Source organism: Bos mutus, chromosome 4 (assembly GCF_027580195.1).
Source record: "Bos mutus isolate GX-2022 chromosome 4, NWIPB_WYAK_1.1, whole genome shotgun sequence".
NCBI lineage: Eukaryota > Metazoa > Chordata > Mammalia > Artiodactyla > Bovidae > Bos > Bos mutus.
The window spans coordinates 21,148,293-21,175,779 of NC_091620.1; the positions used below are offsets into that span (position 1 = coordinate 21,148,293).

Below are 27,487 nucleotides of genomic sequence, written 5' to 3' on the forward strand. Positions count from 1 at the left end.
AAGTATTTATTGCTATGTTTATGCAGTAAATAAAAAAAAGAGAATTATCCCACTTACTACACGGAGGTCTTCAATACGTTTTTCAAGGAGGACAGGCAGACCCTCTGGGAGTGTAGGTACCACCTTGGGCATAACTTGAGAGGCATAGGTTGGCTGGGTGGTGTTTCCATTCTCTCCCCCTGACTCCGAGAGGGGGCTACCATTAGAAGCAGCATCCAGTAATCTGTCAAAGTCGAAATCATCTAGCATCTCCAGGGCATTTTCAGCTTCCTGAAATAGTTCATGTTCGTTTGTGCTAACAAAGATGGGGAGGTCCGGATCAGCACTGGTCAGATTCAGGTCTGAGACATCATTTCCCAACGCTACAGCAGCAGAGGGGGGTTTATTCAGAGAGGAGGTTGAGAAGTTCAGTGGGGTTTTAGGGTTAGATTCCTTCTTTAATGCATCCTTCTCTTTCTGAAATTTTCTTATCATGGCAGCTAGAGAAAGAGAATCTTTATAACGTTTCTTCTTTTTTTCAGATTTGTGTGAATTTAGAGCCATAACTCTGTGAAGAAAATAGTGATCAGTTAGGCTATGTATGATTTCATAGGTTAAAACCTCATGGAAATAAGGAGGCATAGACTTAAAGGAACATCATCTTCATCATCTGGACTGTCATTTATGAAAGGCAGATGGGTAAATGGCCATTAGAGTGAATAAAATGAAAGGGATAAAGTCAACAGAAATAAACAACACTGAATAGAGCTCTGGTTTATTAAGTACACAAAGTTAGGGAAGTCCCTCTGGTCTAGTGGTTAGGACTCTGCGCTTTCACTGCCAAGGGTGCAGGTTTGATCCCTTGTCAGGGAATTGAGATCCCGCAAGTCAAAAAAAAAAAAAAAAAAAAAAAGTAAAGTATATGAACTTAAACTTCTACACCTTTTGGAATGTTCTTTCTTTGCCACATCTATAAAGTAGTCACCTAAAGAATTAATGAAGTAAAGAATTGCACTTTTGCTGAAAACAGAGCTGACTTTAATCACAACCAGAGAAGCCTACATAGTATACCTTCAAACTGGTACCCCAGGTGGTTCGTGCTACAAACTGCCAAAGGAATGCAAAATCCTCTGTGTCAATCTGTGAGCCTTCATTCATCACCATGTCATCTATCCAGATCTCATTCTGTCTGCTACTACCTTCTGATACTTCTTCACTTTCCATTCTCTCCGAGGGTGTCGGATAGATACATGTAATTTTCAGTGACAACTTTCTCTCTGTGGGGATTATAAGGCAAGGGTGGTCTTGGTTTAGCCATCAGTTTCTCTAAAAAATCTTTTCTAATTTCATTGGCTTATATGCTTCTATGGGCACTACAGAAACTAAAAATGATGATTAGTGCTTTGAAGGTAGGCCAGTGTTTCATTTCATACTATTATATATCCAAAACCCAGACAGTGTCTGGTATGCAGGAAGTGTGTTTGTCGCTCAGTCGTGTCCGACTCTTTTGTGACCCCACCAACTGTAGCCTGCCTGGCTCCTGTGTCCATGGGATTTCCCAGGCAAGAATACTGGAGTGGGTTGCCACTTCCTCCTGTAGGAGATCTTCCTGACCCAGGGACTGAACCTGTGTCTCCTGCATTGGCAGGTGGATTCTTTACCACTGCGCCACCTGAGGGGCTAAATATGTTCTTATATTAACTCTTGGGATTTTGAGAGTCCCAAATTCAGATGTACCTCTTCCTCTGCTAAGGAGGGGAGAAAAATCCAGCCTCTCACAAGTTTTTGTCCCTGGGCTCTATTTAAAAAAGCCATAGAGAAGTAGGGACAACTGGTAGTTTCATAATTGCAAGGTACATTTTATTCTTATGACTTTTTATTCCATTTCTCTCCCTCGCTCTCCTTTTTTTTTTTTTTTTTTGTGGCTGTGCCTCTCGATGTACAGGATCTTAGTTTCTAACCAGAGATTGCATCCAGGCCCTGGCAGTGAAAGCACCAAGTCCTAACCACTGGACTGCCAAGGAATTCCCTCTTATGACTTGTGACCAGCATTTAGAATAGCTAAATAAAATGAGTGACTTTTAAAAAAATATTAAAACGACCATCAATCATTAACACAAAGACTACTGCCAATTCTCAGACCCCGGGTATTTGTTTTAGTGCAAAAAATTAAGAAAACGTGTTCCATTTTTCAAACTGGTTCTTGTTGATAAAATGTTGTAATGAGCAAAATACTTCATGAACAAATATGTAAATCTGATCTAAAACACCTAAAGTCTCTAAGATGACTGCTACTTAATAATAAATACTAAAATATAAGTTAATAGGTCACTGACATTTATAAATACTGTATTAAATTAGATCCAGCTAAGTTGAACTAATTAATGTTAAATATATCTTTCTAAAAAAGAGTGCTTGTCATGCTACAATACTAGTTCCCTCATTACGTCTATTTTCACTTACCCCAGTTGTTTGGGTACTTTTTTTCTTGGCTTCTTCTCCTTTTCCCCTTCCTCTTTCCGCTTCCTCTTCTTCATCTCAATATCATCTTCTTTTATTTTGGGAATCTATAAAATGATAAAGTACATCACTTACCTAAGTATTACTGCTTTACTCTTTGATGGTATCAATCCAGCATCCAGGGAAAATGGTTTTACTCAAATTTAGGGGTGCATTAGAATTACTTATTAAAAATGCAAATTCTTTGGGTCCATGAGAATTCCCAAACCTTGGTTTTGGTTATCTGGGGGACAGCCTTTTAATCTGCATTTTTAACAAACATTTTGATAATTCTGGTGAAAATATGTCTTTGGCTCACATTTCAGGAAACATCTAAAGACATTTTAGTCATTTCTTAAATACAATATACATATTCTATAAAATTTGCTTTACATCATAGAACAAGCAACTGCTAAACCAGTCATTTCCATATTAAGTCTTAAGCTATCCTAGAACCACAACCTTATCCAGAAATAGTGGATTATTAGACTAGATATGGAGAGAGAAGTTTTAACAGAAAATATAACTTATTATGATATAAAAATATATTTCCCCATATTTATATAATTTTACTTTAAAGCATGTAATTAACTATAAATTCATTAAAAAATGATTAGCATTTTACTTTTCCTTATATTCACAGCTGTAAAGCACAAGTAAAATTCAAAAACCACATCTTTTTAATTGAATCCTCTCATTGCTGTTGCAGTATTGGATAAACTCACTTTGGGTGGCTTGTGCTTTTGGTTGTCTGTGGTATCGTCTTCTTCAGTATCTGAAGCTTGGCGAAACTGGAGAGTGCCAGTATTTATATAAAAGCCTCCATATTTTGTTGTTAGAGAAGCAGGAACTAATTCGTCATACTAGATTGAAAAAAATTTTTCAGATGTATCTTACTATCTTTAATTCTATAAATACGTCAAAGAAATTCAATCCTGTCAGCATCTTCCTTACATCTTAACTACAAAACTAACTGCAATGAAGATGTCTGTGAATAAACTTAGAAAAAGTTAGTATCTGGAACAGAAATGAGCTCTGATCATCATTCAGTATTTGTCAAAAAAAGAAACTTCTCAACACTGAAGCTAATTCTAAATATATTGTCTGCTGAGAAAAACTTAACAATCACTGCTATTCTTAATGACAAATGGTTCTGCTCAGAAATCAAAACAAGTTAAAAAAGACTAAATGGCCAGACGACAAATGAACTTCATTTCTTACCAATATTGGTATTAATATATAATTTTATTCATAGATAGATTGTAAAAATTAAAGGTTATTTCTTCTGCCTTAGTTCTAAGCTTTTAAGTAAGGAATATTTTTAAATATATAAAACAAAAATAAGTTTTAAAGGGAAGTAGAAAAAGAACTGTCCTGTTCAGTAAGCATACACTGAGAATCCAGGTACTGCTTTGAAAAAAAGATTCAAATTGTATAAATCAATATGAAGATCTGGTCTAGAATATCACAGTAAGCTGATGTCCTCTAAGCTTCAATTTTTTAAAATGTTATGTATGTATGTATTTATGGCTGCACTCGGTCTTTCGTTGCTACATGGGCTTTCTCTAGTTGTGGAAGTCTGGATTTCAAGGTTTATCTTATCTCACCTGAAGAAGAAAAAACAAGCATTAAATGGAAGGTCAATCTTAAGTAAATGAAGGTGTTCATGGCAAAAGAGAAAAAAAGGAACTACTTGTCTAACAGAAGCAAGATACCCGCTACCTGAGGTCCCCAGAACTCTACTTAAGGGTTCTCTTCATATTATATAATTAGTCTTTAAGAAAGTCGTATTTGTAAGGAAAATTTTTTCGCCACGGGCAAAAAATATACATAACATATTTGTTAAACATATTAAGGCTAAGTACAAAACTTGTGATTTTAAACTGTATCCTCTTAAGTTACATGGAGAATGGAGAAAGACTGTACATTTAATGATTTTGAACCAAAACTGAATGATGTTAGAAAAAGAAAAAAGGAATGCACTCCTTTCTTGTTGCTCCACTTGAGGGGTTACTACAAAGACCTACAGCTAAGACCTTCTGATAGGGCCCAGTACTATCTGTAAGTAAAGGAGTGATGTGAGGAGTAAAGAATTAAAAGTGAAAAGATCAGACTTCCATGGTGGTTCAGTGGTTAGGAATCTCCACATTTATCTGGAGAAAAATATGATCCTAAAGAATATATGCACCCCAATGGTCACTGTAGCGCTGTTTACAAAAGCCAAGGCATTGAAACAACCTAAATGGCCAACAGAGGAATGGATAAAGAAGATGCGGTACAAACGAGAAGGCACTGCAATGGGAAGCCTATGCACTGCAACTAGAGAGGTGCCCCGGCTTGCTCCAAGTAGATAAAGCCCACGCATAGCAATGAAGACCCAGAGCAGACAAAAATAAATAAATTTTTTTAAAAAGTGAAAAGTCTCTGTAGTAATTATTTTGAAAATGTGTAATTGTGATAATATAAATACACCTGCACTTTTTGCTTACATAAACTTGTATAATGCTTTACAATTTTTAGCTTCCTCATATAAATTATTTCACTTGGTTCCCCTGATCCCCTTTTGAGGCAAGGAAGGCAAATATTACTCCCATTTTATAAGTGAAAACCAAATTCAGAGAGGTTAAGAACTTTGCCACAGTAACTGTATTGGTTTATGGCAGTGTCACTGACTTTTCCCAACCTATCCATTATAGTAAGCAGCATCTCGCGTTAGAAACACACTCATCACCAGGCTACCGGACAATGTGGAGGTGCTCAGTGCCTATCTTCTGCAGTATTCTGCTGAGCTTTCCCTATCAAAACACTCTTCAGGAGAACAAACTCTTTATGGATATTTTATTTAGCCTTTTTTAAAAAATATAACCAGGTGGACTACAGTTGTGTTTGATAAACCTGGCAACCATACTAAAATGACACAAGCAACGTGACAGAGCAAGGATTAATACACAGCTTCTACTGCACTGTGAGTTATAAACATGCCAAGCATTTTTTTTTTCTTGAAAGGTACAGGATATATTCTGGGGTTGTTTTTGTTAAGGTAACACTCGTTTATAACCTTACATAAGTTTCATGAGTATGTGACATTTCTACTTCTGCAATAATTTTAGCCTTTTAAGTACAATGTATTAAGAGGCAATGGATCACTGAACCTGCAAACCACACTTATTAGATCCTTTGCCAACAGAGATGCCTAGCTATTGTGACCCAGAATAAATCACTTCACATCAATACTTTGCAGCTGTAAAAAAGATTCAGTATTACTTACTTCACTAAGTTCTAGAGAAATTTAAAAGACATAACCGAAATAAAACCATTAATCATGTCTGGTATTATTTCAACAATAAAAAGATTTCCCTTGTTTTTTAAAAATTTGGCAGCATGCTTGTTAGACTAAAAATAATCTTCAAAAGCATTTATTTTCAGATATTACAGTAGTAAGTATTAATAGTACACAATTCTTAAAGTGAATCAGAACCAGATTATTTTTAATCCCTATTGAATAATATACAAACAGAGAAAGCCTACTAGTGGGAATTTCCTAGCAGTCCAGTTGTTATGACTCTGAACTTTCACTTCCAAGGGCCCAGGTTCAATTTCCAGTCAGGGAACTAAGATCCCATGAAGGTGACTCAAAGGGAAAAAAAAAAAGCCTATAGGCAATATACCCATTGAAAAAAAACAAGAAAATCATTTGGTTGGCTCATAAGTGTTTTATGTTTGAATCACTGAATTATTTCATGTAAAAATGAAATAATCTGTTAAAGAAAATGATGCAAAATTATTTTGCAAGTCAATAAACAACCTGTGCTTTAGTTCAATTTCCTCCTATAAAATAGGGACCAAAATTGTCCTATAAATGTCAGTAACTGTGTAAGTTATATACACATATATATAACAAATATATATATATATAACAACAACTTATACCTACAAAAGTTATCCTCATTTATTAAAGCAGTGGCTTGCAAATTTTCTTCACCAGCCCAAGTGGAAAATACACTACCCATCAAAACCCAGTGCATGTGTATAAACACACACACATAATAAAAACTGCATAACGTATCAGTGGATTACTATAACACCTCCTACTCTTATTTCATTCTCTTTGAAAATGCTGGCCAGTCTTTAAATCGATACATAAAGAAATTACAGTTCGCAAAAATCAGTTTGAAAAACACTTTTATTCAAATATTTGGAATGCTACAAAAGGAAAATACTAAAAATGCTCTTTATGAAAGGCTACATACCATGTGATTCTAACTGTATGACGCTGGAGAAGAGGCAAAACTATGAAGACAATAAAAAGATTAGTGGTTGCAGGTGTTAGGGAGGGATGAATAGGTAGAGGATTTTTTTTTAGGGCAGTGAAACTATCTTGTATGACAGTATAACAGTGGATACATGTCATTATACATTTGTTAAAATCCATAGAACGTACAACACCAAGAGTGAATCTGAGGTCAACTGTGGACTCTGGGTGATGATGTGTTGATGCAGATTTTCCCCCTGTGACTAGTATACCACTCTGGTGGGGGAACACTGATAATGGGGGAAGCAGTGCATGTTGTGAGGGCAAGGAGTATATGGGCAATTTCTGCACCTTCCATTCAATTTTCCTGTGAACCTCAAACTGCTCTAAAAAAATTAGGTTTACTAATTAAACTCAAACAAGGGCTCTGTATCAACTGGGGGCGGGGATGGGGAGGGACATGGGAGGGAAGTTCAAAAGGGAGGGGATATATGTATTCCTATTGCTGATTCATGTTGAGGTTTGACAGAAAACAACAAAATCCAGTAAAGCAATTATCCTTCAATAAAAAAAATTAATTAAAAAATTTTAAATGCTATTTATGTAAGCCTGAGTACATGCAATATTCATTTATATATGGCCATGGCTGAGTTTCCTCTTGGGTTATTTAGAATTGAAAATCTACTTTACATAGAGTGTTAACATCAGTACCGTTGCTTTATACTTGCTTTATGCTTTTCGATGGGCCTCCCTGGTGGCACACTGGTAAAGAATCCACCTGCAGGAGCAGTAGGAGAGATGAGTTCGATCCCTGGGTTGGGAAAATCCCCTGGAGAAGGAAACGGCAAACCCCTCCAATATTCTTGCCTATGAAATCCTATGGACAGGGGAACGTGATGGGCTACACGGTCCATGGGATCGCAACAAGCTGGGCACAAATGAAGCGACTGAGCACCTACGCAGGCTTTGCAGCATGTCATTATCTTGAGTCTCAGAGTACATAATTGTGCTGGGCAAGTCAGTCGTAACAGAGAAAACTGGGTGATGCTAAAATAAAAGACTTGCTCCTGGTCCATAGTGAATTAGAAAACAAGTGGAGTCTAGAATCTAGGACTTTTGACTTCAATGTCAAATCAAGGTCAAAACTCTTTGAGACCATTCCATGCCCGAACCTACAAAAAGGCTGACAACCTTTTTGGTAACACAAAGTCCTCTCAACTCCAAAGGATACTGTCAACATTTTACTCCTACAGAGTAGGCTTGCAAACCAGTTTATGTCAGGAAACCAAAGTAACATAGGAGTATGACAGGGTATGTACGCCTCATGCTGGAAGTCCTTCCTATCACTTCCCTACCACTACACGCCTTGTCATCCGCTACACAACCAAGCACTGTAGTAACAGGAAAAAGAGGTACGAATTTGTGGGTAGTCCAACGGCCACCTTACTGTCACTTTCTGTATATTCTAAGCAGTCACTACACAGTGCAGGGGATATCATAATGCAGGGATTAGATTATTCCAGCACGCTGAGAAGAATGTAAGAACATACAACTTACCAACCCCTAAACATGACATGCCTTTATTTATTTGCTATGTGACCAATGCACTGTTGTAGTTGTGAAATGCTCTCCTGAATTCCTCTTCCTTTATAAGAGAAAGAAGATTCCAGGGGGAAAGCTGTAGGGCTTCATCAAAACAGACTGTGATGAAGGACAGCATTCAACTATCACCACTGTAGTAAGGATTGGCAGCAATAAAACCATGAAGCACAATTTCAAGGTATTTGCCAGATTAACTACAACCCAGCAGCCCCAGTCTTCAAAATCTCATGGTTCTGATCTGGAAGGCGTTTCAAAACACACCTGCCCCTGGGAACGTCGATTAAAAACTCAAGATGGAAATACTCTCTGATCAATAAATCCCACTACTAGAAACTTAACCTATACATATAATTTTAACTATAATTATATTACATGCATACTCAAGTACACAAAGAGAAATGTATATTACTGATGGCTCAATTACTTATAAGCACATAAAACTGGAAACTTATTTTTTTCTTTGGCTACACCATGCAGCTTTTGGGATTTTAGTTTCCCAACCAAGGATCGAACCCAGGCTCCGACCAAGAAAGCACCGCATGCTAAGCAGTGGAATGCCAGGGAATTACCCAAACTGTAACTGATTTAGACATACATCAAAAGGGAATTAGTAAAAACACTTGCTGAAACATTTACTTTAACTTTGAATTCCACTACCCAAATAAACAAAGAAGTGCTATTATATTAAAGACAAATTACTCACAGCCTCTGAGTTATCAATAAACGGATCTGTCTCATCATAGCCAAAGCCTATATCGATTAAATCTTGTAGCCGATCCCTCCGGTGTTTACGGGGCTTCCCACCCTGTGAAGAACAGATATGTTAGACTGAATCAGTACTCATGTTGTTTCCATTAAATTATAAAATACCTGTCAGAAGAATCTGCAAATGACTTCTGTAAATAATACCCCTCAGGAGGTTGAATTTAAATCCCCTCACATCTTGAACGAAAGCTGTACTTAGGGACTCACTTTCAAAGTAAGTTTGCAGTGAAAAACCTGGCTAACGTTACTCAGCCACATGATCAAGGTCGACACCAACAGTATAAGTCATACTGATATAGCGTTACTCTTGACACGATGCGACACAAATGGCACTGAAACTTTGCAGTCTTCCTCTCAAAAGCCTGTCGCCTCAGTTATCGGTTAACCGTGAGATAAACATCATGACAAACAGAACCACAAGAAAAACACCAAACTCAACTGAGGGACATTCTTATAAGCAACCAGTATTTGAGGAATTCTTACAAGTATTCCTCAAAGTGGTCAAGATTATAAAAAACAAGAAAAATCTGAAAAATGTCATAGTCTAGACAAGCTTAGATAGAAAAACGAAATGTGATCTGCTCTCCTGCCTGGCGTGCAGGCACTAAAAAAGGACACTGGGGGAAATAAGCAAATCTTGAATAAACTGCAACATCGATTAATAGTGATGTACCAAAGTTGGTTTGTTAGTTGTAACAAGTCTGCTATAGAATCATAAGATGTTATAGGGGAGAGTGGGTGAAAACTATATGAAAATTCTTTGTATTTTCTTTTCAACTTTTCTGTAAATCCAAACTATTCTTAAAAGTATTTTTAATGTCCTAGAGTTAATTATACACATAGACATACAAGAAAATAAAAAATGAATGCATGGAGAAACTGGTGAAATCTGAGTAAAGTCTGTAGTCTAGTTAACTGGACTGTGCCAATGCCAATTTCCTAGTTTTGGTAACTATAGTTAAGTCACTACTGAGAAAAACCACGTCAAACCTGCTGTGAAGCAGGAGTCAGGAAAAGAAGGCTCAGAAAGCAGAGAGAAAACCAACAGTGCTAAGGGTACTGCCTGCCCACATGCCACCACTGAGTGCGAACGAGCCCTGTAGAGGCTGTAATACATGAGACCTAACTCTCCTATGGCTTATATTTCCACAGTGCATGTGTCTCTCAATGCACAGTTCATTTCACCATTTCTTCCACCGGTGAAAGATGGCTGAGTTTTTTGCAACATGGCTCTCAAATGAAAGCAAATTACTTCATCTATTTCCACGTGAAGAAATGGGGATCTCTTCCAGTGTTCACATTAAAAAAAAAATTATGACAAACTTACTGAGAAATGTCTCCAACATAAAATATTTCCTTTTTAGGTAATTTTGTAAGGTAATTCTGAGTAAATGCTTTGTTTGTATTGCATATTAATGTTAAAAAGAACCTACCCCCCATAACTATGACTTCATTGTATGCTTTTCATTGAATAAAACCATTACAATACCATCACCAGCAAGAGTGTCATTTTGGTGTGAGATAAAGTAGTTGCTCACGTTTCAAGATTTTCAGTTCAGTTCAGTCGCTCAGTCGTGTCTGACTCTTTGCGACCCCGTGAATCGCAGCACGCCAGGCTTCCCTGTCCATCACAAACTCCTGGAGTTCACTCAAACTCAAGTCCATCGAGTGAGTGATGCTATCCAGCCATCTCATCCTCTGGCGTCCCCTTCTCCTCCTGCCCCCAATCCCTCCCAGCATCAGAGTCTTTTCCAATGAGTCAACTCTTTGCATGAGGTGGCCAAAGTACTGGAGTTTCAGCTTCAGCATCATTCCCTCCAAAGAAATCCCAGGGCTGATCTCCTTCAGAATGGACTGGTTGGATCTCCTTGCAGTCCAAGGGACTCTCAAGAGTCTTCTCCAACACCACACTTCAAAAGCATCAATTCTTCGGTGCTCAGCCTTCTTCACAATCCAACTCTCACATCCATACATGACCACAGGAAAAACCATAGCCTTGACTAGACGGACCTTTGTTGGCAAAGTAATGTCTCTGCTTTTGAATATGCTATCTAGGTTGGTCATAACTTTCCTTCCAAGGAGTAAGCGTCTTTTAATTTCATGGCTGCAGTCACCATCCGCAGTGATTCTGGAGCCCAAAAAGATAAAGTCTGACACTGTTTCCACTGTTTCCCCATCTACTTCCCATGAAGTGATGGGACTGGATGCCATGATCTTCATTTTCTGAATGTTGAGCTTTAAGCCAACTTTTTCACTCTTCACTTTCACTTTCATCAAGAGGCTTTTGAGTTCCTCTTCACTTTCTGCCATACCAACACAGAGTGGAAACCCTTTTATTTTGCTGGATAAGATGACTGAGTTCAGTTCAGTACAGTCGCTCACTTGTGTCCAACTCTTTGCGACCCCATGGACTCCAGCATGCCAGGCTTCCCTGTCCATCACCAACTCCTGGAGCTTGCTCAAACTCACATCCATTGAGTCAGTGATGCCATCCAACCATCTCATCCTCTGTCGTCTCCGTTTCCTCCCACCTTCAATCTTTCCCAGCATAACGGTCTCTTCAAACGAGTCCGTTCTTCACACCAGGTGGCCAAAGTGTTGAATCTTCAGCTTCAGCATCAGTCCTTCCAATGAATATTCAAGAGTGATTTCCTTTAGAACTGACTGGTTTGATCTCCTTGCAGTCCAAGGAATTCTCAAGAGTCTACTCCAACACCACAGTTCAAAAGCATCCGTTCTTCAGTGCTCAGCTTTGTTTATGGTCCAACTCTCACATCCATACATGACCACTGGAAAATCTACAGTTTGACTAGATGGACCTTTGTCATCAAAGTAATGTCTCTGCTTTTTAATATGCTATTTAGGTTTGTCAGAGCTTTTCTTCCACGAAGCGAACGTCTTTTAATTTCATGGCTGACAGTCACCATCTGCAGTGATTTTGGAGCCCAAGAAAATAAAGTCTGTCACTGTTCCCATTGTTTCCCCATCTATTTACCATGAAGTGATGGGACCAGATACCATGATCTTCATTTTCTGAATGTTGAGTTTTAAGCCAGCTTTCTCACTCTCCTCTTTCACTTTCATCAAGAGGCTCTTTAGTTCTTCCTCGCTTTCAGCCGTAAGGGTGCTTTCATCTGCATATCTGAGGTTATTGATACTTCTCCTGGCAATCTTGATTCCACCTTGTGCTTCATCCAGCCTGGCATTTCTTATGATGTACTCTGCATATAAGTTAAATAAGCAGAGTGACAATATACAGCCTTGATATACTCCTTTTCCAATTCAGAACCAGTCTGTTGTTCCATGTCCACTTCTAACTATTGCTTCTTGACCTGCATACAGATTTCTCAGTACAAACAGTATGTACAGTATGAAAAGGCAAAAAGACAGGACACTGAAAGATGAATTCCCCAGGTCAACAGGTGCCCAATATGCTACTGAAGACCAGTGGAGAAATAACTTCAGAAAGAATGAAGAGATGGAGCCAAAGCAAAAACAACAACCAGTTGAGGATGTGACTGGTGATGGAAGTAAAGTACGATGCTATAAAGAGCAATACTGCATCAGTCAGTAAGTTCAGTCGCTCAGTTATGTCCGACTCTTTGCAACCCCATGTACTGCAGCATGCCAGCCCTCCCTGTCCATCACCAACTCCCAGGGTTTATTCAAACTCATGTCCACTGAGTCAGTGATGCCATCCAACCATCTCATCCTCTGTTGTCCCCTTCTCTTTATGCCTTCAATCTTTCCTAGCATCAGCGTCTTTTCAAATGACTCAGTTCTTCACATCAGGTGGCCAAAGTATTAGAGTTTCAGCTTCAGCATCAGTCCTTCCAATGAATATTCAGAACTGATTTCCTTTAGGATGGACTGGTTGGATCTCCTTGCAGTCCAATGGACTCTTGGAGTCTTCTTCAACACCATAGTTCAAAAGCATTAATTTTTCTACACTCAGCTTTCTTTATAGTCCAACTCTCAGATCCATACATGACTACTGGAAAAACCATAGCCTTAACTAGACGGACCTTTGTTGGCAAAGTAATGTCTCTGCTTTTTAATATGCTGTCTAGGTTGGTAATAGGAACCTGGAATGTTAGGTTCATGAATCAAGGCAAACTGGTAGTGGTCAAACAGGAGATGACAAGAGTGAACATCGACATTATAGGAATCAGTAAATTAAAATGGACTGGAATGGGTGAATTTAACTCAGATGACCATTATATCTACGACTGTGGGCAATCCCTGAGAGGAAATGGAGTAGTCATCCTGGTCAACAAAAGAGTCCGAAATGCAGTACTTGGATGCAATCTCAAAAATGACAGAAGGATCTCTGTTCCTTTCCAAGGCAAACCATTCAATGTCACAATAATCCAAGTCTGGGCACCAATCAGTAACGCTGAAGAAGCTGAAGTTGAACGCTTCTATGAAGGCCTACAAGACCTTCTAGAACTAACACCCAAAAAAGATGTCCTTTTCATTATAGGGGACTGGAATGCAAAAGTAGGAAGTCAAGAGATACCTGGCCTAACGGGCAAGTTTGACCTTGGAGACCAAAATGAAGTAGGCCAAAGGCTAACAGAGTTTTGCCAAGAGAACATACTGGTCATAGCAAACACCCTCTTCCAACAACATAAGAGAAGACTCTATACATGGACATCACCAGATGGTCAATACCAAAAGCAGATTGATTATATTCTTAGTAGGCTTCAGCAATATGTGAACCATGAACTTCCAGATGCTCAAGCTGGTTTTAGAAAAGGCAGAGGAACCAGAGATCAAATTGCCAACATCCACTGGATCATCGAAAAAGCAAGAGAGTTCCAGAAAAACATCTATTTCTGCTTTATTGACTATGCCAAAGCCTTTGCCTGTGTGGATCACAATAAACTATGGAAAATTCTGAAAGAGATGGGAATACCAGACCACCTGACCTGCCTCTTGAGAAACCTATATGCAGGTCAGGAAGCAACAGTTAGAACTGGACATGGAACAACAGACTGGTTCCAAATACGAAAAGGAATACGTCAAGGCTGTATATTGTCACCCTGCTTATTTAACTTATATGCAGAGTATATCACGAGAAACGCTGGGCTGGAAGAAGCACAAGCTGGAATCAAGATTGCCGGGAGAAATATCAATAACCTCAGATATGCAGATGACACCACCCTTATGGCAGAAAGTGAAGAGGAACTAAAAAGCCTCCTGATGAAAAGTGGAAGAGGAGAGTGAAAAATCTGGCTTAAAGCTCAACATTCAGAAAATGAAGATCATGGCATCGGGTCCCATCACTTCATGGGAAATAGATGGGGCAAGAGTGGAAACAGTGGCAGACTTTATTTTTTGGGGCTCCAAAATCACTGTAGATGGTGACTGCAGCCATGAAATTAAAAGATGCTTACTCCTTGGAAGGAAAGTTATGACCAACCTAGATAGCATATTGAAAAGCAGAGACATTATTTTGCCAACAAAGGTCTGTCTAGTCAAAGCTATGGTTCTTCCAGTGGTCATGTATGGATGTGAAAGTTGGACTGTGAAGAAAGCTGAGAGCCGAAGAATTGATGCTTTTGAACTGTGGTGTTGGAGAAGACTCTTGAGAGTCCCTTGGACTGCAAGGAGATCCAACCAGTCAATCCTAAAGGAGATCAGTTCTGGGTGTTCACTGGAAGGACTGATGCTGAAGCTGAAACTCCAATAGTTTGGCCACCTCATGCGAAGAGCTGACTCATTGGAAAAGACCCTGATGCTGGGAGGGATTGAAGGCAGGAGGAGAAGGGGACGCCAGAGGATGAAATGGCTGGATGACATCACTGACTCGATGGACATGAATTTGAGTGAACTCCAGGAGTTGCTGATGGACAGGGAGGCCTGGCGTGCTGTGATTCATGGGATTGCAAAGAGTCAGACATGACTGAGCAACTGAACTGAACTGAGTCCCAGCCATGTGGGTTCAAGTCCCAAGCACGGTTCTGGTTGAGTTTGAGTCACAGCCATGTGGATTTGAGTCCCAAACTGGGTTTTGGCTGGGTTCAAGTCCCAGTACATGGGTTCAAGTCCCAATCTGTGATAAATGGTTTCAAGAGTATACCAATAAAACTCTTGGAAAGCAATCGAAAAGAATCTGCAAAGATTCTTCCATACTCTTAGCTCTGGCTGCAGTAGACCTAGGACATGCAGCTATACCCACCACAGAGCTGCTGAGCAGATGACCCACAAACTGCAGAACAATTATATCAAAGATATTCTCACACTGTTAAGAAAATTCTAGGACCCACAACAGATTTCCCAAACTGGGGATCTGGCAAAGGAACTGAGAACCCCCAGGGAATCTGACTTTGGAGGCCAGTGGGATTTGATTACACAACTTGCACCGGACTGGGGAAACAGACTCTTGGAGGGCACAAACAAAACCTTGTGTGCACCAGTAGCCAGGAGAAAGGAGCAGTGTTCCCAAAAGAGACTGAGTCAGACTTGCCTAAGAGTGTCCAGGAGTCTCCAGTGGAGGCACGGGTCCACAGTTTGGCCTCAAGCCAAACAAGAAGGATGGAACACAGTTCCACCCATCAACAGAAAATTGGATTAAAGATTTACTGAGCAAGGCCCTACCCATCAGAACAAGACCCAGTTTCCCCCTCAGTCAGTGTCCCCATCAGGAAGCTTCCATAAGGCTCTTATCCTTATTCATCAGAGGGCAGACAGAATGAAAACCACAATCACAGAAAACTAATCAAACTGATCACATGAACCACAGCCTTCTCTAACTCAATGAAACTATGACCCATGCTATGTAGGGTCACCCAAGATGAACAGGTCATGGTGGAGAGTTCTGACAAAACATGGTCCACTGGAGAAAAGAATGGCAAACCACTTCAGTATTCTTGCCTTGAAAACCCCCTGAACAGGATGAAAAGGCAAAAAGATATGACACTGAAAGATGAAGTCCCAGGTCAGTAGGTGCCCAATATGTTACTGGAGAAGAGTGGAGAATAACACCAGAATGAATGAAGAGATGGAGCCAAAGCAAAGACAATGCCCAGTTGTGGATGTGACTGGTGATGGAAGTAAAGTCTGATGCTGTAAAGAACAATACTGCATAGGAACCTGGGATGTTAGGTCCATGAATCAGGATAAATTGGAAGTGGTCAAACAGAAGATGGCAAGAATGAACATTGACATTTTAGGAATCAGTGAACTAAAATGGATTGGAATGGGCGAATTTAATTCAGATGACCATTATATACACTACTGTGGGCAAGAATCCCTTAAAAGAAATGCAGTAGCCCTCAGAGTCAACAAAACAGTCTGAAATGCAGTACTTGGGTGCAACCTCAAAGATAACAGAATAATCTCTGTTCGTTTCCAAGGCAAACCATTCAATATCACAGTAATCCAAGCCTATGCCCCAACCACTAATGCTGAAGAAGCTGAAGTTGAACAGTTCTATGATGGCCTACAAGACCTTCTAGAAATAAAACCGAAAAAAATATGTCCTTTTCATCATAGGGGACTGGAATGCAAAAGTAGGAAGTCAAGAGATACCTGAAGTAATAAGCAAGTTTGACCTTGGAGTACAAAACAAAGCAGGGCAAAAGCTAACAAGAGTTTTCCCAACAGAATGCACTGATCTTAGCAAACACCCTCTTCCAACAACACAAGAAATGACTCTACACATGGACATCACCAATGATCAATACCAAATCAGACTGATTATATATTTGCAGCCAAAGATGGAGAAGCTCTATACGGTCAGACTCAGAGCTGACTGTGGCTCAGATCGTGAACTCCTTATTGCAAAATGCACACTGAAATTGAAGAAAGTAGGGAAAACCACTAGACCATTCAGGTACGACCTAAATAAAATCCCTTATGATTATACAGTGGAAGTGACAAATAGATTCAAGGGATTAGATCTGATAGGTGGCTCAGATGGTAAAGCATCTGTCTACAATGCAGGAGACCTGGGTTCGATCCCTGGGTTGGGAAGATCCCCTGGAGAAGAAAATGGCAATCCACTCTAGTACTATTGCCTGGAAAATCTCATGGACAGAGGAGCCTGGTAGGCTATAGTCCATGGGGTCGCAAAGAGTCAGACACGACTGAGCAACTTCACTTTTCACTTTCAGAGTGCCTGATGAACCATGAACAGTGGTTCATGACATTGTAGAGGAGTCAGTGATTGAGACCATTCCCAAGAAAAACAAATGCAAAAAGGCAAAATGGTTGTCTGAGGAGGCCTTACAAACAGCTGAGAAAAAAAAGAGATGCTAAAGGCAAATGAAAAAAGAAAAGATATACCCATCATAATGCAGAATTCCAAAGAACAGCAAGGAGAGATATGAAAGCGTTCCTAAGTGATCAATGCAAAGAAATAGAGGAAAACAATAGAATGGGAAAGACTAGAGATCTCTTCAAGAAAATTAGCGATATCAAGGGAACATTTCATGCAAAGATGGGCACAATAAAGGACAGAAACGGTATGGAACTAACAGAAGCAGAAGCTATTAAGAAGAGGTGGCAAGAATACATGGAAGAACTGTACAAAAAGGATCTTCACGACCAAGATAATCACGATGGTGTGATCACTCACTAGAGCCAGCCATCTTGGAGTGCAAAGTCAAGTGGGCCTTAAGAAGCATCACTATGAACAAAGGTAGTAGAGGTGATGGAATTCCAGCTGAGCTATTTCAAGTCCTAAAAGATGATGCTGTGAAAGTGCTGCACTCCATAGGCAAGCAAATTTGGAAAACTCACCAGTGGTCATAGGACTGGAAAAGGTGAGTTCTCATTCCAAAGAAAGGCAATGCCAAACAATGTTCAAACTACTGCACAACTGCACTCATCTCAAACGCTAGCAAGGTAATGGTCAAAATTCTCCAAGCCAGGCTTCAACAGTATGTGAACCGAGAACTTTCAGATGTTCAAGCTGGTCTTAGAAAAGGCAGAGGACTATCTGACATACATCACAACAGGATCCTCTATGACCCACCTCCCAGAATATTGGAAATAAAAGCAAAAATAAACAAATGGGACCTAATTAACCTTAAAAGCTTCTGCACATCAAAGGAAACTATCAGCAAGGTGACAAGACAGCCTTCAGAATGGGAGAAAATAATAGCAAATGAAGCAACTGACAAACAACTAATCTCAAAAATATATAAGCAACTCCTACAGCTCAACTCCAGAAAAATAAATGACCCAATCAAAAAATGGGCCAAAGAACTAAATAGACATTTCTCCAAAGAAGACATACAGAGGGCTAACAAACACATGAAAAGATGCTCAACATCACTCATTATCAGAGAAATGCAAATCAAAACCACTATGAGGTACCATTTCATACCAGTCAGAATAGCTGCGATCCAGAAGTCTACAAATAATAAATGCTGGAGAGGGTGTGGAGAAAAGGGAACCCTCTTACACTGTTGGTGGGAATGCAAACTAGTACAGCCACTATGGAGAACAGTGTGGAGATTCCTTAAAAAACTGGAAATAGAACTGCCTTATGACCCAGCAATCCCACTGCTAGGCATACACACTGAGGAAACCAGAAGGGAAAGAGACACGTGTACCCCAATGTTCATAACAGCACTGTTTATAATAGCCAGGACATGGAAGCAACCTAGATGTCCACCAGCAGATGAATGGATAAGAAAGCTATGGTACATATACACAATGGAGTATTACTCAGCCATTAAAAAGAATACATTTGAATCAGTTCTAATGAGGTGGATGAAACTGGAGCCTATTATACAGAGTGAAGTAAGCCAGAAGGAAAAACACCAATACAGTATACTAACGCATATATATGGAATTTAGAAAGATGGTAACAATAACCCTGTGTACGAGACAGCAAGAGACACTGATGTATAGAACAGTCTTATGGACTCTGTGGGAGAGGGAGAGGGTGGGAAGATTTGGGAGAATGGCATTGAAACATGTAAAATATCATGTATGAAATGAGATGCCAGTCCAGGTTCGATGCACGATACTGGATGAGTGGGGCTAGAGCACTGGGATGACTCAGAGGGATGGTATGGGGAGGGAGGAGGGTTCAGGATGGGGAACACATGTATACCTGTGGCGTATTCATTTTGATATTTGGCAAAACTAATACAATTATGTAAAGTTTAAAAATAAAAATTAAAAAAAAAAAAGAAAGAAAAGGCAAAGGAACCAGAGATCAAATTGCTACCATCCACTGGATCATCAAAAAAGCAAGAGAGTTCCAGAAAAACATCTACTTCTGCTTTATTGACTCTGCCAAAGCCTTTGACTATGTGGATCATGACAAACTGTGGAAAATTCAAGAGATGGGAATACCAGACCACCTTACTTGCCTCCTGAGATATCTGTACACAGGTCAAGAAGCACCAGTTAGAACTGGACATGGAACAACAGGCTGGTTCCAAATTGGGAAAGCAGTACATCGAGGCCGTATGTTGTCACCCTGCTTATTTAACTTATATGCAGAGTACATAATGTGAAATGGCAGGATGGATGAAACACCAGCTGGAATCAAGATTGCTGGGAGAAATATCAGTAACCTGAGATATGCAGATGACACCACCCTTATGGCATAAAGCAAAGAGGAATGGAAGAGCCTGTTGATGAAAGTGAAAGAGGAGAATGAAAAGGCTGGCTTAAAATTAAACATTCAAAAAATGAAGATTATGGTACCGGTCCCATCACTTCATGGCAAATAGATCAGGAAACAAGAGGAACAGTGACAGACGTTATTTTGTTGGGCTCCAACGTCACTGCAGATGGTGACTGCCGCCATGAAATTAAAAGACGTTTGCTCTTTGGAAGAAAAGCTACGACAAGCCTAAACAGCATATTAAAAAGCAGAGACATTACTTTGATGACAAAGGTCCATCTAGTCAAAGCTATAATTTTTCCAGTAGTCATGTATGGATGTGACAGTTGGACCATAAACAAAGCTGAGCACCAAAGAATTGATACTTTTGAACTGTGGTGTTGGAGAAGACTCTCAAGAGTCCCTTGCACAGCAAGGAGATCAAACCAGTCAATCCTAAAGGAAATCAGTTCTGAATATTCATTGGAAGGAATGATGCTGAAGCTCCAATACTTTGGCCACCTGGTGTGAAGAACTGACTCATTGGAAAAGACCCTGATGTTGGGAAAGATTGAAGATGGGAGGAAAAGGGGACGACAGAGGATGAGATGGTTGGATGGCATCACCGACTCAATGGACATGAGTTTGAGCAGGCTCTGGGAGTTGGTGATGGACAGGGAGGCCTGGCATGCTGCAGTCCATGGGATCACAAAGAGTCAGACAGGAATGAGCTACTGAACTGAGAACTAAAGTTTTAAAACTTCATATTTGACTTGATAATTCAACTTACTCTGAACCACTAGTTAGATCCAAAAGTATCAGATAAAAGTGCATGGTATGGAAAGAAACATGTAATCTACAGATGCAATGGAGTTCCTATCATAACCAACAGCATTTTCCATAAAATTAGAGCAAAAGATTTTACAATTTTTATGTAAACACAAAAGACCCTGAATAGCCATAGCAATATTGAGAAAAACAGAGCTGAATCAATTAGGATTTCTGACCTCAGACTATACTACAAAACTACAGTCATCAAAACAGTATGGTACTGCCATAAAACTCCAGCGATAAATACACGCACATATGGTCACCTAATCTGTGACAAAAGCGACAAGAATATATCAATATGGAAAAAAGACAGTATCTTTAATAAGTAGTACTAGAAAACTGGACAGCTACATGTTAAAGAATGAAATTAGAAAATTTTCTAACACCATACAAAAAATAAACTCAAAATGGATTAAAGATCTAAATGTAAGACTGGATACTATAAATCCCTAAGAGGAAAACACAGGCTAAACACTCTCTGACATAAATCACAGCTAGGTCTTTTTTGATCTACTTCCCAGAGTAATGAAGATAAAAACAAAAATAAATAAATGGAACCTAATTAAACTTAAAAGCTCTTGCACAGCAAAGGAAACCACAAGCAGGATGAAAAGGCAACCCTGAGAATAAGAGAAAATATTTGCAAACAAAGTATTAATCTCTAAAATACACAAACAGCTCATGCAGCTCAGTATCAAAAAAATAAAAAACCAAAGAACCCAATCAAAGAATGGGCAGAAATTCTAAACAAACAGTCCTCCAAAGAAAACATACAGATGGCTAAGAAACACATGAAAAGATTCACAACATCACCAATTATCAGATCAGATCAGATCAGATCAGTCACTCAGTTATGTCCGACTCTTTGCGACCCCATGAATTGCGGCACGCCAGGCCTCCCTGTCCATCACCAACTCCCAGAGTTCACCAAGACTCACGTCCATCAAGTCAGCGATGTCATCCAGCCATCTCATCCTCTGGCATCCCCTTCTCCTCCTGCCCCCAATCCCTCCCAGCATCAGAGTCTTTTCCAATGAGTCAACTTTTCCCATGAGGTGGCCAAAGTACTGGAGTTTCTACTTTAGCATCATTCCTTCCAAAGAAATCCCAGGGCTGATCTCCTTCAGAATGGACTGGCTGGATCTCCTTGCAGTCCAAGAGACTCTCAAGAGTCTTCTCCAACACCACACTTCAAAAGCATCAATTCTTCGGTGCTCAGCCTTCTTCACAGTCCAACTCTCACATCCATACATGACCACAGGAAAAACCATAGCCTTGACTAGACGGACCTTGGTTGGCAAAGTAATGTCTCTGCTTTTGAATATGCTATCTAGGTTGGTCATAACTTTCCTTCCAAGGAGTAAGCGTCTTTTAATTTCATGGCTGCAGTCACCATCCGCAGTGATTCTGGAGCCCAGAAAAATAAAGTCTGACACTGTTTACACTGTTTCCCCATCTATTTCCCATGAAGTGATGGGACCGGTTGCCATGATCTTCGTTTTCTGAATGTTGAGCTTTAAGCCAACTTTTTCACTCTCCACTTTCAGAGGCATGCAAATCAAAACTACAATGAGGTTATCACCTCACACTGGTCAGAATGGCCATCATCAAAATATCTACAAACAGAAAATGCTGGAAAGCGTGTGGAGAAAAGTGAACCCTCCTACTCTGTTTATGAGAATATAAACTGGTAGAAGCAATATGGAGAAGAGTATGAAGGTTCTTCAAAAAAAACTAAAAATGGAGCTGGCATATGATCTAGCAATCTCCCTTCTAGGCATATAACCAGAGAAAAACCATAATTTGAAAAGGTACATGTACCCAGATATTCATTTCACCACTGTTTACAATAGCCAAGACATGAAACAGTTATACATATACACAATGGAATACTACTCAGCCATTAAAAAAGAACAAAATAATGCCATCTGCAGCAACATGGATGGATCTAGAGATCACCATACTGAGTGAAGTCAGACATAAAAAGACAAATACTATATGTTATCACTTATATGTGTAATCTAAGGAAATGGTATAAATGAACCTATTTACAAAAGAGAAATAAAGTCACAGATATAGAAAACAAACTATGGTTACCCAAAGGGGAAAGGCTGAGGGGGCAGGGATAAACTGGGAGACTGGGATTGACATACACACATTACTATGTATAAAATAGGTAACTAATAAAAACCTACTGAATATCACAGGGAACTCTACTCAATAGTCTATAATGACCTATATTGGAACAGAATCTAAAAAAAGGTGAATACATGTATAACTGATTCACTTTACTGTACAGCAGAAACTAATACAACATTACAAATAAACTATACCTTAATTATTTAAGAAAAAATAATTTTAAAAAAAGAAGAAAGCAGGGCTTCCCTGGTGGCTCAGTCGTAAAGAATGCACCTGCCAATGCAGGAGACACAAGTTCGATCCTTGATCCAGGAAGATTCCCACATGCCATGGAGCAACTAAGCCTGGGTCCCAGAACCACTATGCCTGTGCTCTAGAGCCAGGGAGCCACAACCACTGATGCCCCCCTGCCCTAGAGTTTGCTCTGCAACAAGAGAAGTCACCACAATGAGAAACCCGTGCACCGCAACTAGAGAGTAGCCCCTGCTCACCACAACTAGAGAAAAGCCTATGAAGCAACAAAGACCCAGCACAGCCAAAATAAATAAAATTTCTCTTAAAAAGTGAGTATATATAAAAAAAAAAAAATGTTAGACGTCAGAAGGACCTTAGGTTTAAGTAAGAAGTCTTTGTCCTGAAAGAACCTGAAAATAATCTCAACAAATTAACTGAGCACCTATCAAATGCCAGCCTTCATGGATTTTATAGTATTGTGGAGAAGAGAAAGATAAATAAATGATAAATAGGAAAATATAAGTAGTACTGGGTTTTTTTCTTAACAGAAGACAAAATCAAGCCTTTCCTGAGATATTTATGCCCAGACAAGGATAAGAGGAAGTAATCACTTGTGGAAGCCCAGTTCACTTGGGAAGTAACCAGTTCACTTGGAACTGGGAAATAACCTAGAAAGATCAGTGCTTTAACAAAATCACTCTGGCCACAGTGGTGGGGAATGAACACAGTTGAGGAGATCAATTAGGAAAGAAAAACTGCAGAGATTTGCAAGAAAGTCACAAGTTACTGGGGGCATAAAATATATACTTAAGTACCAATCATGATAAAGACGATGGCCACCATCCACTGAGTGCTAACTTGCATCAGCACCGACACTAAGTACAACTGTGTATTATTTCACATTTAACAAATGGGAAAAACTAAAGATTGGAGAAGATAAATAACTTGTCCAAGATCATAGAGAAAGTAATAGAGTCAATGTTCAAACTCATGACCATCTGACTCTAAAGTATTATTCTATTAAAAGTTCTGTAAGAAAAGGAGGGGGCATATGTATACCTATGGCTCATTCATGTTGATGTATAGCAGACACTAATACAGTATTGTAAAGCAATTATCCTCCAATTAAAAATAAAGTTTTTTTTTAAAAGTTCTGTAAGAGAAGTTATAGAACCTCTGGGTCATTTTTCCACTCAGAGACACATAAAACTCAATACAAAACACCAGTGTTCCTACCGTCAATCATCTCCAAATTAGCTTCCCCACTAGACGTTCCATTTTATTCTTCTATTTTTCTGCCTTAAAGTTTCATTATTAACTAAAATTACACAATTTGATGACACTGGGATGTTTATTATTAACAAGGATGTGGAACAATTCAAACCCTCGTGGCTGGTGCAAAATGATACACCCACTTTGGAAAAGTTTGACAGTTTCTTATCAAGTTAAACACACACTTATCATATGACCTAACAATTCCTCTCTTACTATTTCCTCAAGAGAAATGAAGACATATGTTCACACACACACACTTATGTTCCAATGTTAGAGCAGCTTTACTTTTAGCAACCACAATCTGGAAACCACCCAGTGCCCATCACCCAGTGTTACATCCACATGCTTTGCACCAATAAAAATAACTACTGATAACATGCAACACTTGGATGCACTTCAGAAGCATTATACCACGTTAAAGAAACCATATACAAAAAACTGTAAGAGGACATTTATAGGAAACACTAGAAAAGAAAAAACAAAACCCGAAAATCTATAGTAACACAAAATAAATCAGAGGTTGCCAGGGGCCAGGGCTGGAGGGGAGAGGGTTATCTGTAGAGAGGTAGAAGTGAACTTTCTGGGATGTTGAAACTGTTCTGTATCATCATTGCTGTAGTGGTTATAGGACAGCATACATTTATCAAAATTCACCAAACTGTATATTTAAATGAATGAATTGTATCTAAATTATACTCCAATAACAATTTTTAAAAACTCTTCATTAATACTTCTACTTCAACTCTTTCTCCCCACAAACCTTTGTTCATATAATTATTCACATCTACAGTTTCTTCTCCATTCTAACTGCCATTGCTTATAATCCTGGCCATTGTTTTCACTTAAATGTAATGAAAACCTTAACTAGCATCTCCTTCCTCATATTAAGGGGTTTCCCTGATAGTTCAGATGGTAAAGAATCTGCCTGTGATGAGGGAGACCCAGGTTCAATCTCTGGGTGAGGAAGATCCCCTGGGGAAGGGAATAGCAACCCACTCCAGTATGCTTGCCTGAGAATTCCAAAGAGTCTGGCAGGCTACAGTGCATGGAGTTGTAAAGGGTCAGACATGACTGAGCGACTGACTACTAATACAACACTTACTAAACCACTGATACTTCCTGTATAATAGTAGAAGTTCCATCTCAAAGTCTGTTGTATCAGCCCTTCAGAGAAATAAAGATTCTGCTCATTGACATACTGACAGGGGCTTTGGGAAGCTAGTCATATATACAGAATCAGTGCTTGTCTCACAGTTCCCATTGATGAGGTTTACATTAGAGTGTGTTCAGTGCGGTTCATCAAACATTTTATTTCCCCATTCAGTTCAGTTCAGTTACTTTGTGAGCCCGTGGACTGCAGCATGCCAGGCTTCCCTGTCCATCACCAACTCCAGGTGATGTCAAACTCATGTCCATTGAGTCCGTGATGTCATCCAACCATCTCATCCTCTGTTGTCCCCTTCTCTTCCTCCCTTCAATCTTTACCAGCATCAGGGTCTTTTCCAATGAGTCAGTTCTTCTCATCAGAAGGCCAAAGTATTGGAGCTTCAGCTTCAGCATCAGTCCTTCCAATGGAATATTCAGAACTGATTTCCTTTAGGATTGACTGGTTTGATCTCCTTGCAGTCCAAGGGACTCTCAAGAGTCCTCTCCAACACAGTTCAAAAGCATCAATTCTTCAGCGCTCAGCTTTGTTTATGGTTCAACTCTCACATCCATACATGACTACTGGAAAAACCATAGCTTTTGTCCGCAAAGTAATGTCTCTGCTTTTTAATATGCTGCCTAGTTTTGTCACGTTATTTCCTCATATTAATCCTTCATTCATCCTGCTTAATATCATTTAACATTTCTAAAATATCATTTCATATTCATTTCCTTGCTCAAAATACTTCAGAAGCATCGTATTACAAAATAAATCCAAAACTCTTACTATGGCATTAATTAAATGCCTTCTACATGCTAACTCAAAACTACCTTTCCAACTTTTTTTTCACTTGAGCACTTTAATCCATTCAGTTTATATACCCACTCTCCTCCCAAACATGCTGGCTTATCTTTCCTCATGCTTTCCCCTTATTTGGAATAATCTCTTACTCCTCTCTGAATACTCCCACCCTTTACAACTTAGCCCAAGTTGTAAAGCTTTTCTCCTAGATGTTTTCCACTCAAAATCACAATGATCTTTTTCTGCTCTCCTAATGTATTTTTTTGTCTAGGCACAATTATTTGCCTATAAAAGATTTATCCAGGGAAATCTTGAAAAACAAATAGGTTCTATTTTAATGAGCACAATGAGACTTATGCATAAGTCTAGTAACTTACACATAAGTAGAGAGATTTAGGAACATTTAAGTCTAGTCAAAGATACCAGTAATTACCAATGGAAATGATAGCGCTGAATCCCTATTATATTCAGTAAAATGGTTAAATAAGGAAATGTGACACTTGTCAATGATAGCAACCAAAATGGCTAATTCTTTACCTAAGAGTATTAATCAAACTAAAATGCCTCTAAAAATAGGATCTTAGAAGTATAAGGATTTTCCCAAGCTCATATCAATTATAGCACCATAACAATGATAAAGGTATAAATTATACTATGACAAACCTATTCAATATTAACAGCCATTTTAAAACAATGTGGTAGAAGACTATTCAATAATATAGAAGGTAACAAGAACAATTTACCAAGTGTTATGTATAGTTCAGGCTATTCACAGAAAAACTAATACTGATATTCACTAAGTATCTGGAAGTGCTCAACCTAACTGGTAATCACAGAGACAACATTAAAAATAACAAGTTGTTTATTCAACTATCATACAAACAGAAGGATTTCATTTAAGAAAAACACAACAATATACATCTATAGCTATATATATAGCTTTATATATATAAAGCTCAAAGAATTATAACCAGTGGATAACCATGGTTATTACCAGTGTGGAAGGGATATAATTGGAAGTAGCAGTGAAGGGAGACTTTGGCTGGCAGGATCTCAGTTCCCCAACCAGGGACTGAATCCAGAACTACAGCAAAGAAAGTCTGGAATCCTGACCTCTAGGCCACCAGTGAAATTTCTTTTTTTTTTAATCTAAAAATATTAAATTCACCTAAAGAAACTCAAGACAGATTGGCAAAGGACTGTATTATCATGTCTTTCCTACTAGGCCTATTTTGAGCTGCTCTCTTGTCCAGTATCTTTAGCAAAAATACTTCTCAGTAGCATCAAACCCTTACCTGATAAATTGTCTGGCCTCCTGCAATTATTGATATTATAGTTTACACAGTAAATGCATCTTAAAGCAATGCAAATTTTATTTTCCAAATTTTAA

The 27,487-nt window shown here is 39.0% G+C and overlaps 1 protein-coding gene across 2 annotated transcripts in view; it reads right to left on the reverse strand.

Annotated features, from left to right (window-relative positions):
* The window catches only part of UBN2 (ubinuclein 2), a 79,538-nt gene that overhangs the window by 37,982 nt on the left and 14,069 nt on the right, over window positions 1–27,487 (reverse strand). For both annotated transcript variants that reach the window (XM_070369195.1, XM_070369196.1), the window contains exons 3-6: window positions 9,036–9,137; window positions 3,204–3,341; window positions 2,443–2,546; window positions 58–547 (exon numbers count right to left, since the gene is read on the reverse strand). In XM_070369195.1, the coding sequence (XP_070225296.1) occupies window positions 58–547; window positions 2,443–2,546; window positions 3,204–3,341; window positions 9,036–9,137 (834 nt within the window). The remainder of the gene's footprint in view (window positions 1–57; window positions 548–2,442; window positions 2,547–3,203; window positions 3,342–9,035; window positions 9,138–27,487) is intronic.